Raw genomic sequence first — 17,444 nt, forward strand, 5'->3', positions numbered from 1 at the left:
GGCCAGGTGGCCCGAGCGCCGCGGGAGACCGAGGGCAGGTTCGGGGGTGGGGCGCAGGCTGAGCGCGGCCAGGGAGTGAACGGCGGACTGCCCGTGCAACAGTGCAGTAATAAAGCAATAAATGCACACGTTTATTTAACCTACAGATGGAAACATTAAAAACTCCTTAGGTGAAAACCCAACAGGTATTTTAAGTATTTTCAGGTTGCCCAAATTCACAACAGCTTGGTCCTGATGATTTACACGGAGTCCTGGCCTGTCCCAGCATGAGGCCGTCAACAATCCGGCTTCTCAGTCAAGCCTCTGCCGAGGCGGCGGTGTGGCCGGGAGCACCCGGCACTGTGGTCCACGGCACAGTGGCTGCTGACCTCCCACACCAGGATCTCGCTGTGGGCCACGGTGAAGAGCAGCCTGGCGGACGGGGTGAACCTGCACAGGTGCACTGCACCGCCATGGCCGGCAAAGTCCTGGGCAGTCCCCCGCGCGCAGTCCAGCAGCCTCAGCACGCACTCTGCGGGCAGACCGCACGGGGTGGCTGGGCCAGGTGGTGCTCGGGCATGGGGGGCCCGTGCTCCCCGCAGCCCAGGCCCTGCTGCAGCTGGGACAGGTCAGCAGAGCCGAGGTGTCCCTCCCTGGAGTCCTGCTGCTCCTCCACTCAGGCCCCAGTGCTGGGCGCCATGTTCGGAGGCTCACTCACGGCTCCTGGCCTGGCACCCCCACCCCACTGCAAGCCCCAAGCACGGAGGTGAGGTGCATGTCTCGGAGGGGGCACAGGTGAGCCCACTCAGTCCCACCCAAGACAGCCCGAGCCCATCCCCGCCAGCACTTACCAGCGAAGCCGATGGCCATGAGGTGGGCCCCCGGAGACAGGCTCAGGGATATGGCAAAGAAAGGCAGTGATATCCTCTCCACCACCTGTGGGCAGCAAGCAGGAGGCTCTGGGCCTCTGGGCTCAGGGTCAGTCCAGGCTCCCCCACCCTGGGACCCCCCTCTCCACAGCCCTGGGTCCTGGCGCTCCAGTGCCAGGCGGGCAGGCTGTGCACACCTGCTTCTGGCGGAGGCTGTAGACGATCACCTCCTTGTGCACACCAAGGCCCGCGTGCACCAGCAGCACCCTGTCCCAGGGGCAGAAGGCAGCGAGGGCGCGCAGCGGGTGGCCCCGCGTCTGTGGGGAGGTGCGTAGGCTGTGTGGTGGGGGCAGCACTGTCCCCCCCCACAGTGTCACTGGGACTGTCTCACCTCCAGGACAGCCGTCGTTGGGAAACTCAGCCAGTCTAGGAGCTCACAGCGGTTCCACAGCCAGTCGGAGGCCCAGACGCTGACCCGCTGGTCCCCGCTGGCAGCCAGCCACAGGTCCGTGCCCTGCACCCCTAAGTCTCCGTACTGGTGGGGCGAGGGCTGAGAGGTGCCTTCTGCCCAGACATGCCCCGCCCATGTGCCAGCACCCCGACCCCCACCCCCGGCTCTGGAGGCCGCCTCACCTCTTTGCTTGTGACCTGGATGGTGGAGATCGGGGCCCCCCGGTGGTCACTCAGCACACGGAAGGTCATCCCCGTGCAAGGACGGCTCACAGCCACCAGCCCATCCTTGTCTCCGGAGAGGACCGTCTGACCTGGGCCGGGTGGGGACCATGCCGTCACCCCGTGAGCCGCCAGCCTGAGGAGCTGACCCGGGCCAGGTGGGGATGGTGGCGTCACCGACACGCCTAACTCCTCACCATCAGTGGAGAAGGCAACGGCGGTCAGCGCGGACGGGTGGGGGCGCATCTTGAGCTCCATGGCGGTCCGGGAGATGCTGAAGAGGCGCAGTGTGCCGTCGCCGTAGCCCGCCGCCAGCCGCTGCTGCTCTGGGCGTCCACAGGACGGGGGGCTCCATGCCAGGCAGAGGCAGCTCTGGGGGCCCAAGGTGGGGAACATCAGCCCTCCCCAGGGAGGGGCCGATGCGGGCACCCACCGAGGCCAGAGGAGGACACAGCTTCCCAGGCCCTCGCATGCAGCCCCCAGCCCCGCACACCACCTACCTGGTTCAGCACCTGGAACTGGATCACCAGCTCCAGGCTGGCCAGGGACCACACCCGCACACTCCCGTCCTCGCCGCAGGTGGCACAGTGGGACTCGCTGGGGCTAAAGACCACTTCATTCACCTGCGGGGACCCACAGCTGGGCTGAGGGGCCCCCAGTTAGCCCCACCTGAGCCCGCGTGGCCCTTGGGCAGAGGAAGGGACACAGGCCTTTCCTACCCCAGCCTCTAGGGTCAGGCTGTCCAGGTAACAGCATCTGTCCCCGCCCGGGCCACGCAGCCCCAGCCAGCTCCACGTGTGAGGAAACAGTCCGCACCTCCACGCAGTCCCCACTCTAGACCTAGGTGAATCCCAGCCCAGAGCAGCCCACCCGTCAGTCAAACTGGGTGGGACTCCACAAAGCTGTTCTGGTGGAATCTGGTGTGTGGCAACGTGACCATGTGTCCCTGGAGGGCTGCAGACTGAAGGTGAAAAGCACAAGAGACACTCTGGCTGTGTCCAGCGGCCACGTCGGCGGTGGCCGTAACGGAGGACTTTTCCTGAGGTTGCTGTGAGCACAGCGAGGCGAAGGGCAGACGGGGCACCACGCAGGCACCGCTGAGAACTGGGACACGCGGGGCGGGAGAAAGGAAACATCGCGATCCCAGTGAGGCCAAACGAAAAACCTCGCACTGAATTTGGATTTCCAGTGTCAGTGTGAGCACGATGCACTTCATCTTTAAAAACAATGACTTGGCTCAGTTCAGCTGAGCAATAATGGCCCCTGGGACCCGGACCAGGGCCTCGAAGTCCATTTCCCACTGGAGGGGCCCAGGCTCTGCCCAGACTCAGCCCAGTCCAGTGTCGGGCAGAACCACACAGCCTCAGCCTATCTGTCCACGGCTTGGGGAAGCCACCAGTGGCCACCAGCGCAGGTCAGGGACTCAGGACTCAAGTGTCCATGCCCCGGTGGGTAGAAAACCAAAATGTGGTCTATCCGTGCAGTGGGGTGTTACTCAGCCACGGAGGGAGTGAGGCGCTGACACGCTGAGCGTGGGGGGAAACACGTGCCCGGGGAGAGGAGACAGAGGAGTCCACGCGTGTGGAATGTCCAGAACGCGTCAAACCCGTAGGGACAGAAAGCGAACCAGCGGTTGCCGGCGGCCGGGGAAGGGCAAATGGGGAGTGGCTGCCTAACAGATACGGGGCTGCCTTCCGGGATGATGAAAATGCTCTCAGACTGAGTGTGGTGACGGCTGCACAACTTTGCTGGAGAAACTGAAACCCACCGACTTTAAATCGACAAAGTATACGGCGTGTAAACTGTCTACTACCAAAAATGAAAGGTAAATAACCCTAACTCGTCTCAAACTCAAATTTCTACCATTATCTTCAAATAAATAAATACAGATTTCTAAAAAAAATAAGAAGTCAACTCAGCCGCCCACTGCGGACAGGATTCTGCGAGCAGCAAAGGAAACAATGAGCCACAGGGACGTGGCACCCAGACACGTGCACCGCCAGGAGTCCTTAAAGACACTCAAAGGAAAACAGCCGGGCACAGTGGTGGCGCCTGCGATCCCAGCACTTTGGGAGGCCGAGGCAGGAGGATCCCTTGAGCCCAGGAGGTGGAGGCTGTCGTGAGCTGTGATGACGCCACTGCACTCCGGCCTGGGCGACGGAGACCCTGTCTCCACAGAAAAGGTGACACTCACTGCCGTTGCTGCTAGGTGCTGGGGACTAACCCGGTATTTGGAAACCTGGTCCCACAGGGGAAGAGTCCAGCTCCTCTCCTGCCGCCCCGACCCCAGCTGTGCCTCGGGAGACTGAGAGCTGCCCAGGCTGCGTCTCCTCAAGGCTGGGCAGCAAGAGAGGAACCGGGGACTCAGGCCACCCTCCACAGCCACGAAGCCACGGTCACCGCAGGCCGTCACTCAGCCGCCAGCAGCCCATGTGCTCCAGGGAGACACAGCTATACCACCAGGGGCAGCAGGACCGGCCCAGCCGTGACCCAGACCTGACCCGACCAGAACCTGGCCCAGCCCTGAGCCGGACCCGACCGGAACCCAACCGGAACCCGGCCCACAGGACGGCATCAGCAAGGCCGGTCCGTGGAGGTGCGGAGACGGATGACGTCTCCTTGACAAGTACATCATTGACGACACAAAGTGACAGGGAGGAGGGGAAGGCAGAGACCCGCACGGCTGCCTGTGGGACTCCCCGACCTGGACCCCGGCAGGACCCCGTGCCAAACCACGGATGGCATCCAGGGATCCACATGCACTCAGGGGTCCCTGTCCTGGGAATGCCTGGAATGGTCACTTGTGAGCCAGACCCGGAAACCCCGGTGGGCGGGGCCAGAGGTGACGGCGGGGAGGAGCCACAGACACTTGCCGCCCTGCCTCGCCCAGGCTGGACTCGCCAGCGGCCTCACCCTGCTCCTGTGGCCGCTGACCAGGCGGGTGCTGGTGCCCTCGGCCCAGCTGATGTACCAGAGCGTGCCGGCCGCGGTGCCCACCACGCCCATGTCCATGCTGTCATCGAAGCTGGCGCTCACGACACCCCCGTCCAGGCTGAGCTCGTGTTCCATGAACACAGAACTGGACCTGCGGGTGGGGGGGCAGCAGGCGGCAGGTCTCCAAGCGGGTCGTGCGGCCTGGCCGTGCTCCCCGGGGCTGAGGGGCTGCTGGGCCTGCCCCCGGCCAGGGTCTGTGGCCTTCGGGCCCAGGTCACACCCAAGCACGTCCCCACGGAGGGGCCAGCTGAGGACACAGCTGCAGGGCAGCGTGCTGGTCCGCGGGCTCCTGGTCAGGGGCACCAGCCTGCAGCTGGGCCACGTGGGGTCGGGGCAGAGTGGAGGCCCCCGCGCAGCCCACCTGGCACTCCTGCGTCTCAGCTCTGGCACGGTCCCCACGGCCCATAGGCGCAGACGCCTCGCCCCGCTACCACTGACCAGCCTGGGGCCCGCGCACAGCAGCACGCCTGGAGGGCAGTAAGGGGCCGTCAGCTGCTGTCCCCCGATGCCCCGGGGCCACAGGACTGCCTGGAGCCCGGGACTCGAGGCCAGGTCCCGCTGCCCCAGCCGAGACAACGGTCCCCAGCCATCAAGGGGCCACAGGGCCTGGGCTGGGCACCCACCAATCTCGCTGTCGTCCGCCTCCCAGGCCAGGAAGCAGCGGCCTGCACGCGTGTCCCAGACACAGACCTGGCCGGAGCTGGAGCCGCAGTAGAGCAGGGGGAGGGGCCCGTAGCAGAGTGAGGTCAGCTCGCCCGCCCCCACCGCCTCGGGGACCGGTTCTCGGTGCACCTGGCAGGGCACAAGGGTGGCTGTGGGTCAGCGATGTCCTGGGGGCCCAGCCAGACTCCATCCCCCCAAACCGCCTCCGAACTCGAGCACCTGACCCGGCGGCCCAGCACCTGGAGGCTGATGTCCGCCCCACGCCGCTGCAGGAGCCAGAAGGTGACGGCACGCTGCCCCAAGCACGTGAGCTGGTCGGCGTCCCAGGGGCTGAAGGCCACGCCACGCACCGGCTCCAGGAGGCGGGTGGAGCACACGAGGTCGTAGGTGGCTGTGCTCCACACGGCAAGGGTGCGGTCGCTATAGTCCCCTGGGGAGTCCATGGGTACCATGTCAGAGACACGGGTCCAGCCTCTCAGGAGTCCCAGGGAACCTCCCACCCTCCGACTGCCCCGCCGGCTGACCCAACGTGACAAGGAGCCTGTCGTCCGGCGAAAAGGCCAGGGCCTGGACGGCGGTGTCGTGGTGAGACAGGAGATGCTGGCAGAGGCCCCCAGACACGTCCCAGACGCGGATCTGACAGTGGGCAGCCGCAAGGCTGCAGCCCGAGGCAGAAGCCAGGACCTGGCGGCGGGAAGGCAGGCGGTCGGAGGGCAGGGCGCGGCCAGCTGGGCCCCGGCTCTGAGTGGAGGGGCTGGGACAGGGCCGCTTGTGCTGTCGCTGGTAGCAAGAGCCAGCAACGGCCCAGGAGCCGGCTCTATGGCACACGGTGACCTGGCGCGGAGGTGGCCGACCCAAGGGGGGCACCTGGGCGTCGTGGCTGAGGGCCAGCGTGGAGATGTCCTCGGGGTGGCCGAGCCAGTGCTGCTGGGCGCCGGAGTGCAGGTCCTCCACCACCACCAGACGGCCGCACGTGTAGGCAAAGAAGCCTGCGGGCAGGGGGGTGACGTCTGGAGGCCGCACCAGGGCACGGTCTCGAGAGGCCACATCGTCCCCGTCACCGAGCAGGCACGGGGCTCACGGGGGAGGTGCGCCGGGGCACCAGAATGCAGCGCCCCAAACTGATGGCTACGGCCGCTCTGCCGCCCGGGCCCAGCCTCGGGTGGACAGAGTGGGCCCCACCCTGCGGCTTCTCGGCGGGGCACAGAGCGGGCGCCCAGTTCCCACCTGTGTCCGGCCTCCAGACCATGTTGGCCCGGCCGCGCCCGCTGTAGCCCAGGACGGCCTTCAGACGCAGCCGCGCGCCGCTGGCAGGGGGGAAGCAGAGGCTCTGCGAGGAAGCGGACCTGGCGCTGGGGTCGCCCGGCCGGGGCCCCGGAGCCTGCAGGTGGGAGGATGTTTGGGCCACACCCGGGCCCGCGGGGGAGGGCAGCGGGGAATGTGGACGGGGAAGCCGGGGTGGGGGACTGCAGCCGGGGAGGGGCACAAGGCCAGGGGCTCCCAGGAAGGGCACCTGCCAGGTGAGGGGAGGAGGGGGCGTCAGCAGGATGCTGGTGGGGTGGCAGGAGTGTGGGTGCAGGGCGAGGGGTGACCAGTCCCTGAGGCCCAGGGCACTGTCTGTTTTGGAGACGGAACGCAGCCCTGAGACCCCAGGGAACCTGAGAGGGCCCCGCACCCCCTGGGGAGGAAAGGGCTCCGGGAAGCCTCCCTGCCCGAGTGGGGGCCGCGGCGGACCTTGGCGGGTGGCGTGTGGCACGCTGGGAAGTGCTTGCAGGAGCCCCGGTGGGCGCTGGGCTGGGCACCCCCCTTCCCGGTGCTCCGGGCGCCTGGCAGGAGGAGAAAGAAACCACGTGACGCGGAACCGCCCGGCCACCCTTCCGAGACGCCGCACTGCGCACAGTCGCCGGCCTCGGGGGCCGTGAGAACTGCGTACGGACGAGCCGCGTCCCAGCCCCCACGGGGACCCCACACTGGCCACGGCATCACTGGGGGACACCCGACTATCGGGGCAGCCCCGGCCCCTTCACTGGGATGCCACCCCGGTCGCCAGCGGGCCCTCCCCACCCTCCGCTGCTCACCGGGCTGGCCGCAGGGAGAGGGGGGCACGGCCAGCTCCCAGGAGCCACCTGCAGCCCCCCGGGCCCCGTCTCCAGCGCCGCCGGCCTTCTCCTCCAGCTCGGGTGGGCCTGAGGCCTGGCGAAGCCCCTCGGGGCTGTGGCTTTTCTCACAGGGTCCTTCCTCGTCCGACGTGGAGAGCGCGTCTGCGGGGCAGTGGGGGGAGAAAAGGAGCCCCCTCCCTGACCCGCCTGCGCCCCCAGCAGTGGGAGGACGACACCCACACCCCCGAGCTGGACACACGCAGGTGCTGCCGTTTGGCCCCGTGACCTCCCGGGCCCCCAGGACCCCCGCCCCTCACCATCATCGCCCTCCAGGGGCCCGGCTCGGACGTCTGGCCGCGGCGGGGGGGCCTGCGACGGCACGGGCACCTGTGGCCGAGGGAGCCCGCCGGCCCCAGATGCTGCGTCCTCCAGCTGTCCTGGGCCCGGGCCTAGGGACGAAGGAGCCGCGCTCAGGGCCAAGGTGGCAGAGGGGGAGTGGCCGGCCTCCCCACCCCCCGGGGAAGGCCGATGCCACGAGGCCCAAGGTGGCCGCAGGACCAGCCCCAGGGGTCAGCACACCTGCGGCATTTCCACACCCGCCCTCTCCCAAGCACGGGCCACTCACCGGCCTCACAGGCTGGGGGGGCCCTGGACAGGCTCTGGTCACTGAAGGGACAAGGAGAAGGTGTCAGGAGGCCCGGCAGGAGGCCTGGGCAGACACGGTCCAGGACGGACACTTGCCTCTCAGAGGTGGCCACGATGTCCCAGAGGAAGATGGCATCCCCCACGCTGAGGACCTGCTGCTGGTCAGGGGTGAAGGCCACAGCCCGCACCGGCTCTGAGTGGCCGATGTACACCTGGGGGTGACAGGTGTCACGTGTGGGGCCCGAGGTGTGGCTGTGGACACTGCGCCCGCCACACGCAGGTCTGCATGAGCCCCCAGATGGGGGCTCCACGAGGCCCCAGGTCCCAGCAGGCGGAGGGTCCCCGGGTCACCCTCCACTCCCCACCCCCACACACCTGGGAGCCGGGGCTGGGCTGGGCCGAGTAGTCCCACACTGTGACGGCCCGGCCGGCGGCCGCCAGCAGGAAGCGGGCGTCCTCGCTGAGGGCCAGGGAGGGGCAGGCCGCAGGGTGGGCGCCGCACAGCTGCACAGACAGTTCCTGCAGCGTCGGCAGGCGGCCGGGAGCCTCCCCGCCTCGCAGGGTGGGCGGCGCACCCCAGCCCCGCGGAGGGGCCGCAGGCACGAGGCTGAGACGGGAGGGGAGGGCCGGGCAGGCCGCCGGCGTGGCTCACCTCCCGGACAGTGCGGCCTGACGTGGCATCCAGCACCACGACTCTGCCGGACGACGTGGACACCAGCAGGTGGCCCAGGGCCGTGGGGCCGAAGCAGACGGCCACAGCGGAGTCCAGGCCCGGGGTGCCGATGTCGACCCGCAGCAGCTGGGGGACAGCAGGTGGCCACTGGCCTGGACCTCCCGGCAGAGCCGGTGCCACCCAGAGCCAGGCTCCGGGATGCCCACCTGACACCTGGCACCACCTGCCCTGCACGGGAGCCAGCCCCCCACCCCTTGGCTGAGCTGCCCTCTGTGCCCACGAGGTGCAGCCGCTCCTGGGTCCTGCTGCTGAGTGACCGCGGCCGCCCGCCTGGCCCGGCCCCCCACGCGCCTCCCCGGGCTGAGGGCCTCGCGGCAGCCGGAGTGCAAAGCACGGACCAGGCCCTTCGGCCAGCCTGGCAAGGCCCACCCACCCCGGAGCCGGGAGGCCCCGCTGACTCACCTCGTCCAGGGAGGCCGGGTCCACGACGGTCACTGTGCACTTGGAGAGGCCCACAAAGGCCAGCAGGCGGCTGTCCCCGCTGACCGCCAGGGTGTTGGGGCTCGGGTGGGCATCTGGGCACACGACGTTGGCTGCGGCACACAGGGCAGGGGTCAGCTGGGGGGGGGCCTGCCGCGCCCTCAGGAAGTACCAGCCAGGGAAGCGGGTCCCTCAGCATCCGTGGGGCGTGGGCGTAGGAGCCAGATGCTGCCAAGCGCCAGGTGCCACCAGGGGCACTGGGAGTCCTCGTGGGCGAGGAGTGACCACCAAGGGGCTGATGGCTGAGTTATGGTGGCCATGGACACAGCAGACGCACTCAGGCTGGGCCTCAGCCCCCGCTGCCCTGGGACTCAGGCCCCCAGCTCCTCCAGGGCAGAGCCCAGCGAGCCTGAGGCTTTGGGGGGCTGGAAAACCCCAAACCACACCCTCCCCAGGGCCTGGACAAGGCTACTCAGGCGGCTGCACAGCCCCACACAGGGCTCAGCAAGAGGACCGGGACCCAGGGCCACCCCCGCCCTCGGCGACCAGCCTGACCTGCCACGCGCAGGACCCGGCACCGGGGCCCGGCACAGCTGTACTGGGCCAGGCTGCCCTGAGAACAGGAGCTGAACAGGAGGTTGCCGTCTGGAGTGACAGCCAGGCCCGTGATGGCTCCTCGGGGACACCTGCGGCAGAAGCGGGACGGCCACTGGCCTCAGCCCCGAGAGCCCGGCCAGGAGCCAGGAGCCCCGAGAGCCCCGAGAGCCCCGAGAGCCACGCTGCTCCCGACCCTCCAGCCACCTGGCCTGGCTGTGGGCAGCGACCTGCAGGTGAGCCCCCCACCATGCAACACCCCCCAGGGATCCAGCAACCGCCCCCACCCCGGCCCCGGCCCCCACTGCGGGGGTCTCCGTGCAGCCCAGGCCCCCCGAGGGGGGCAGCGGGCAGGGCACCCACGTGTGTTCCACCAGGACCTCGGCGGCCTCCAGGCTGAAGGCGCGCACGGCCCCGCTGCTGAAGCCGCAGAAGAAGGCCGGCCGCGTGGGGTGGAAGGCGACAGCGGACGGGGCCTCCTCGGATGACGTGAAGTCATAGAGCTGCAGGGCAGAGGTGGGCGAGGAGGGGGCAGGGCCACGAGAGCCGGGGGTGAGGGCTCTCGGGGGGGCCCCAGTGGCACGGCCCCTGGCCCCCTCACCTCCCCGCCCGCCACACCCCACCTGCTGCAGGGTGGCCAGGTCCCAGATGCGGACGGTGCGGTCCTGGGACACGGTGGCCAGCTGCCCACGGCTCCGCTCCGTGGACAAAGCCAGCACCGGGGCCGTGTGGGCGCGGGCCAGCACGCTGTACTCCCGCGACGGGACGTCCAGGACGCCCAGGTGGCCCGTGGCGGTGGCGGACAGCACGCGAAGGCCGTCGGGGCTGACGCAGACCCAGCTGACGGGGCCCTCGTGCTCTGTGCGCAGCAGGGTCAAAGGGCACCACAGCTGACCCCAGGCCGCGGCTCGGGCATCTGGGTCCCCGAGGCACAGGCAGATCTACTCCCTCCTTCAGGACCCCCGGTGCCCCCCAGGCTGGGAGAAGCAGCTCCCTGGGACGTCAGCCCGCGACAGGCGGGGCCCAGGGCCGTGAGGGGGCCTCACCCACCACCCCTGCTCCCGGGCCCCGAGTGAAGCCAGCGCACACGCAGTCCTGGGCCCAGGACACAGCCCCTCGGCCCCGTGACGCCCTGTCCAGCCCAGGCCCTCCCCCCAACACTGCGGGAGGCCCCGGCGGATGCTCCCCCCGGGCCGAGAGCAGACGCAGCCTCACCCGCCTCCAGGAGCACCGCGGAGAAGTCCCGGGGCCAGAGCCGCAGGTAGCCGTCCTCGGAGCCCACGGCACACAGGGTCGGGGACACGCTGAGGCTGCTGATGGCGATGCCGGGGCCTGGGGGGCCGGGGGGTGGGGGTGTCAGTGCCTCGGCATAGGTGCCACCCCCCCACGCCGTGCGCAGCCTACCTGAGCCGAGGGTCTGCGTCTGCGGGTGGGGGTCGCTGGGGGTCCGCGTGGGCAGCAGGCAGCGGGCGCTCTGCACGGCCCTGCGCTGGGGGTCGATCTCCAGGACGTGGCCGCCGCGGCTGCACACGTAGCTGCCCGAGGAGGCGGCAGGTGAGCCGGGGCCCTGCGGGGTGGGGGGCTGGGCTGGGGCGGGGAGGGCAGGACTCACAGCGCCCGGGCCGAGGACTCCCGGCAGCCGTCCTGGGCCGGCTCGAAGGCCAGGTCGGCGAACTGCAGCGCTCGGTGCTCCCCCAGGTCCACGGGGCAGGAGCGCAGCACCGCGCCACGCAGCCGCCACAGCCGCACGCTGCCCTGCCCGCACGACGCCATCCTGCGGGGACGTGGGCGACGGTGAGCGCGCCCAGGGCCCTCGACCCCGCGAGACCACCAGACAGGCGTGGGCCGAGGCTGTGACCGAGGGCCCCTGGCCAGGGAGGACGGACGCTGCCCGACGCTGCAGGGGGCTGCCGCGCCACACACCTGGTCCCGTCAAAGGAGGCGACCCGGAAGGCCTGGATGTCAAAGTCGGTGCGCACCTTGGCGAGGACGGCCACCTCGCCGCCGAGGCCCACGGGGCCTGTGTCCCAAGCCACCACTACCTGCAACGAGCCCACACTGAGCTCCGGGGCGCAGACGCCCTCCCGCCTCGCCGGGTCCCGGCCGCGCACAGACGGCTTTTCCCCTCCACGGAGGTCGGCCTCCGCGCTCAGGCTGCTCCGCGTGGAGGAACCGGCCCTGCATCTGCCCGCACCAAGACGCGGCACAGCCGGGCCCGGCAGCCCTGCCGGCAGGGACGGAAAGTACGAGCCGACCCACAAGGAGGAGGGCGGGTAACAATCGAGAGGCGTCCCCGTGGCGACACGCTAGGACACGCTAGGACGCCGCAGCACTGCCAGACGCCACCGAGTCCCGCACACAGGTCAACTTCAGAGGTGCTGACGTGTAAAGACCCCGTCTCACCACCAAACACGCCGCCACAGAGAATGGGCCCGTCACGCAGACGCCCGCTTAAAGCAGCGAGTGCCGCGAGGATGGACAAGCTGGAGCGCGAGGTGGCCCGTGCGGGGTCTGTCACGTGCCGGTGGGCCGTCACCAGGGTGCGCAGGGCCCAGGGCACACAGCGCCGGCATCCCCTGAGTCATTTGGGCTTTTTAAAATTTTTGTTCTTTTGTTTCCCCCAAATATTCTATTTCCAAACAAAATTTCTGCCCTTAACCCATAGAATCCAACGGACTTGCTTTTAAAGCGAAGAACCCGCCTTCCTTTAATGAACAGAAAGGCACAAAGGTGTTTCTAGAAGGGGACTCCGGTTGGCAATCCCTGCGCTGCCTCAGGGCCACCCCCGCCCCCGGGCCAGGCCGTTACCGTCCTCCCGTGGCGGTCCTTGCCGACACCGCAGAGAAGGGCCCCGCTGTCGGAGAAGCTGTGGACGCGGAGGGGGCGGTTAGCGTGGCCCGGGCCGTCCCCTCTCCCCCGGCGGGGAGACCCCGCGCCCACCTGAGGGAGCTGACGGCCTGCATTGGGCTCCGGAACAGGGACAGGCACGCGCCGGTCTGGAAGTCCCAGAGCCGCAGCATGCAGGACGGCCGTGCCTGGGCCGAGGCCAGCAAGACGCCGCCACCGTCCAGCGCCAGGGCAGAGACCTGGGGGGTGGGGAGAGGCTGAGGGGGGTGGGCCGGGCCCCGCCTCCGGGGAAGCCCTCCCTCAGCTGCTCGGCTGCTCCACGGTGCGGAACCGCGGCGTCCTGCAGGCCTGCACGCCTGGGCCGGCGGCACCCACCTTGTCCGTGTGGCCGAGGAGGAGGCGCTGCTCCCCCGTGTGGACGCGCAGGACGACGATGGCCGCGTGGCACGGGTAGACGACAGCCGCCCCGTCCTTGGTCCACAGGGCCTGGCACGAGGGGCCGGGCTGACGTCACCAGTGGTGCCTGGAGTCAGCGTCCTCTCCCCCAGGCCCAGGGAGGAGGGTGTGGCAGCCAGGCACACACACCTGCACACAGACGGCCACCTGGGCAGGAGAGCGAGCTCGTCCTCCCCACACCACACGCACACACGTCCCCCAGGAGGAAGCACTGGGCTTTGGGTACCAAAAGACCAAACGGCCCCAAAGACTCAGAGCCTGCATCCAGGGGGCCTGACAGGTGCCCAGGCCGTGGGGGGCAGCAGGGACCCTCTTCTCCAGGTGGGGCTCTTCCTCCCCTGGAACAGCCACCTCAACCATCCGGGACCGAGGTCACCCCTGCGACCTGGCCCCGTGTGGCTGGCCCAGACAGTGGCTGGACGGTGCTCATCAGAAACCAAGGGTGCAAGTGAGAGCGTTTTAACCGGCACCATGACCCAGCCGGGGCCCCAGGAGACACCGATGGCCTCGGAAGCCCGGGTGGTCCAGGCGGGAATGCGCAGGCGGGGGCAGGGTGGGCATCTGAGGACCAAGGGAAACCAGCGAAGTCTTGGGGGGAAGGGCCCTGCACTCTGAGGGAGCTGGGGACCCACAGACATCTCGGGGCCACACCGAGTCTTCCCTGACTCACGCTACCCAGCAGGAGTCGTCCTGGACACGGCGTGGGACCCTCACCCATTTGGTGCTGTGGCCCCCAAAGCCGATGACCCCCTTGAGCCTCAGGATCGGGTCCGGGAGGAAGTGCTGCAACGGTGACCGGTGACCGTGCGGTGAGATCCAGGAGGGCACAGCCCCCGCCCCGCCTCTCAGGAAAGGCCCCCCACGGGCTGCACTGGGGCAGGAAACTGCCGGGCTTCCAGGGACCGTGGGTCCTGCCCCCACCTGGCGCCCGAGGCCCCCACAGACCACCTGGGGCTGGGGTGAGCGTCAGCTCTTCCTTACTCTCTGCCGAGGGACGTTCTTGCCCGACGCTGCCTCCTGCCAGCTCTGCTTCCTGCCAGGAGGCTGAGGACGAGAGACCGTCAGAGACTGTCTGCCGTGACGCAGCGTGTGGCAGCCACAGGCCCAGCAGCCCAGCCCACACCGTGCCCAGCCCTGCTGCTCTGGGACAGGCACTCACTTCTCGGGAGCCGGTGTCCCCAAGGGCCACGGGCACCACAGCTGACTCGTGAGCAAAAACATGGACGCCGTCGGCAGCCACGTCCACGTCGGCAGACTCTCTCTGGGCCGAGGGCTCTCGGCTGCGCACGCTGGGGCCACCCAGGCTGGAGATCTCCGAGCACTCGCAGGACAGGCTGACCTCTGGGAGGGGCCGGGGTGCCACGGGGGCCTGGCAGGACTGTGGGGGTACAAGTGTCCGCCAGCACCCTGGGGCCACCATGTCCCAGCCCTGTCTTGCGGGGAGGCGGCACTCACGGCTGTGGGGCTGGGTGTCTGGACCGTGGGGGACACGCAGTCCTGCATGGGTTTGCTGACGGCCACCAGGCAGGGGAGAAGCCGCGGCACAGGGCCCAGGAGGACTGCAACGGAGCCAGGAGCCCCAGTCACTGGCTGAGCAGTGCACAGGGCGCCTGGGGAGGTGAGGCCACGAGGCACTGGCCAGGGGACACCGCAAACGTCCCCGGCCTCACCTGCTCTGCGGGAGAGAAGCCATACCAACACGGCTGCTCACCCTCCACCCCAACCCTGGGACCCCTCCTCTTCCAGCTCAGAAGCTTAGGGCCCCCCCCTCGCCCCCCCCAGGCACAGACCTCACACGTGGTTTCAGGAGTTTGCATCCTATGGGCCTGCCCCGGTCGCTGCGCCTGCCCACGCGCTGCCCTGGGCAGATGCCACGGCAACCACACCGCTGGGCCCCTCCCAACCCTCCCCTCCCGCCCAGCTGCACGCGCCGGCAGGCCTGAACCCAGGTGCACTCTGACCCCAGAGGCCCACCTGCCTCTGGAGGAGAACGGCTCTTGGGAACCAGCTCCGGAGGCCCCTCCGTGCTGCCGTGTGGAAACCTAGGCGGGCGGGTGGAGACTCAACATCCGGGGGCCCGGGCCCACCTGCCCTCTGCGCACCCAGGTCTCCCTTGAGAGAGGCGGAGCCACTCACCGGACGTGGATATAGCGGTCGTGCCAGCTCTCCCCCTTCGGCACCGGGAACGCCATCTCTCGAGGCACAGGAGTGACGGGCAGCTTGGCCCTCTGGGCCCCAGGGACAGTGACAGCTACAGGGAACAAGCTTACGCCAGATCAAGGGAGGCCTGTCCGACTGCCTCTCCCAGGCCCACGCGGGACTCAACGCCAGGCGCCCACCACCTCCGCCCCAGGGCTGCCGCGGCAGGGGGAGGCTCAGGCCTCCAGCTGCACCAAGCCGGAGCTCCAAGAGCGCGGGGCACAGGCACCTTCACCGCGCACCGGGATTGGGGCCCTGCCGGGCTGAGAACTTGGGGTGAGGGAGGAAGTGGGGACCAGCACGGAGGTGGGGAAGGCAGCCCGCTACCGCTGAGCGCGGGGTGTGCCCGCGGCCCTCACCTGGGTCAAAGCACAGGTCGCTGGTGTAGAGATTTCTGACCAGCAGGCTGGCGCACAGCCTGACGCTCTTGAGGTGGCTGTAGCTGCGGTTCAGGTAGAGCAGGAGGATGTCCTGCAGGTCGAGCTGCAGGAAGGTCCAGCGGGCACCCGGGGGCGCCGCGCCCGCCAAGTCTACAGGACAGGCAGTGAGGGTCAGCACCGCCCCGCGTGACAGCCCGACTCCCACAGCTGTCACCGCCTGGAGCCACACGAGAGCCCCAAGTCACCTGAGAGCCTGGCTGGGCCTGCACCCCCTGGTTCAGTGTCACCTCCCCCAGATGTCCTGGCCTCGAAGACAAACGGGAACTGAAGCCACGTGGCCGTGGACTTGAACTCCTTGAAGAGGCTGGAGAAGGACACGCGGACGACCTGGCTGTCCTGCAGGGCAGAGTGGCTTTGAGAAATGGGGGCAGGGGCTCGGGGCCCCCACACGCAGCCCGTGACCCGGGCTCGGTACCTCAGTGGCCACGTCCAGGTGGATGACAAAGTGCTTGCTGGGCAGGGGCCGGAAGAGCAGGTACAGGAAGCGCCCCGTCAGCCCCAGGGACTGCGTGCTGGTCCTGGGGAGCTGGATGTAGCTGCCGGCAGGGACCGAGCCCCGGATGCGATACACGCGGCCCCTCAGGGTCTTGTCCTGGGGAGATGGCAGCCCGCGTCCACTGACAGGCCGGGCGCACCCAGGAGAAGCCCCGACCCGGTGACCCTCGGGTGGTGCGGGCAGGTCCCCAGTAGAAAAGGAAGGGCGCTGGGCTCCTGCCTCGGGGTCCCCGGCACACGCACCGTCACCACGGCCACGTCCCCCTCCTTGGTGGACCGCTTCCACTCGTCCACCTTGAAGTGTCTGAAGACGTTGAGGAAGGGCTGCTGCCACGCTGCGGGGAAGGGCACCGGGGGTGAGGAGCCGGCCCCCAGAGCGGGCCACCCGGTGTCGCCGCCAGCGACGCCAGCAGCAGCGAGGGCAGACGGGGCCGGGCCCAGGCCGGGGCTCTGACCTCGGGGCCCAGCCAGGGCCGCTGCGCGCTCCGGCCGCCGTCCTCGGGACCCCTGGGACCCTGGGACCCCCGCCCCAGCCCGCCCGGACCCCCAGACCGCCCGGACCCCCAGACCCGCGCGCGCCGCTACCCAGGGCCATGGCGCCACAGCTCGCGCTTCCCGCCTCGGCCGCCGCGCCCCACGCAGGGCACGCAGCGCGGCGCCTAGCAACGGCCGCCTAGCAACGGCGCCACTTCCGCCGTCATGGCGGCGCCCGGGGCACACGTGCACGCGCGGCGCCAGGACGCCTCGGGGCACCTGCCCGGGCACCCGCCCCCGCTCAGGGCCGCTCCAAGACTCCGCCCAGCCCGCGCTCTAGCGCGACCAGCTGTGGCACCCAGGGGCGCTTGCTGATCCTCTCAGGGTCCCATCTGTACATAGGAGCCAGATGCACCCCCGCATTTGTGGGGCTGCACTTGGCAAGGGCTCCTCCCTCCATGCCTGAGGCCTGCGGCTTTCCAGCACTCTGGAGGCACCTGGTCAACACCCACGGTCCTCCACTGTCAGGCGGGCAAGGTCACCCTGCCCCTCAGGCCCCACAGGTGCCCACAGGGTTTGGCTCCCACACTTGTCCCAGCAGGTCAACACACTCCTAGACCCCAGTGTCCTGCAGCCAGGTCTGGTGGATTCAGAGTGGGATCAGGCATGCTGAGACCTAGCCCCAGTCCTAGCCGGCTAGGACCCCATTCCGCAGCATTTAACGTCTCTGGGCCTTGAGGCCTGGCTGTGGCACCAGGCGATGCCAACAGGTGAGGAAGACGAGTGGAGTCACATGTGGCGGAGTCGGGGCACAGACTTCCAGGCAAGGGAGCCAGCCAAGGACCCCAGCACCTGTCAGGGCAGC

At 69.2% G+C, this 17,444-nt stretch overlaps 1 protein-coding gene across 1 annotated transcript; it reads right to left on the minus strand.

Moving 5' to 3' along the window:
* Positions 1-275: 275 nt before the first annotated feature.
* WDR90 (WD repeat domain 90) lies at positions 276-16,700 on the minus strand. Its single transcript, XM_069485725.1, has 41 exons — positions 16,691-16,700; positions 16,349-16,620; positions 16,026-16,202; positions 15,838-15,946; positions 15,530-15,700; positions 15,108-15,222; positions 14,946-15,013; positions 14,427-14,530; positions 14,131-14,349; positions 13,686-13,754; positions 12,891-13,001; positions 12,609-12,754; positions 12,477-12,534; positions 11,592-11,710; positions 11,281-11,442; positions 11,073-11,203; positions 10,884-11,000; positions 10,292-10,527; positions 10,032-10,171; positions 9,630-9,760; positions 9,057-9,187; positions 8,574-8,720; positions 8,297-8,425; positions 8,018-8,133; positions 7,902-7,942; positions 7,256-7,725; positions 6,912-7,003; positions 6,405-6,835; positions 6,045-6,166; positions 5,702-5,861; positions 5,417-5,607; positions 5,138-5,306; positions 4,876-4,981; positions 4,434-4,605; positions 2,021-2,143; positions 1,718-1,892; positions 1,482-1,612; positions 1,240-1,383; positions 1,046-1,165; positions 831-915; positions 276-511 (listed from the first exon to the last, which is right to left on the minus strand). Exons 1-41 carry the CDS (start codon positions 16,698-16,700, stop codon positions 276-278), a joined length of 6,156 nt encoding a protein of 2,051 aa, XP_069341826.1.
* Between the last annotated feature and the right edge of the window lie 744 nt (positions 16,701-17,444).

This window comes from Eulemur rufifrons, chromosome 14, assembly GCF_041146395.1.
Source record: "Eulemur rufifrons isolate Redbay chromosome 14, OSU_ERuf_1, whole genome shotgun sequence".
In the NCBI taxonomy this organism is placed as follows: Eukaryota; Metazoa; Chordata; class Mammalia; order Primates; family Lemuridae; genus Eulemur; species Eulemur rufifrons.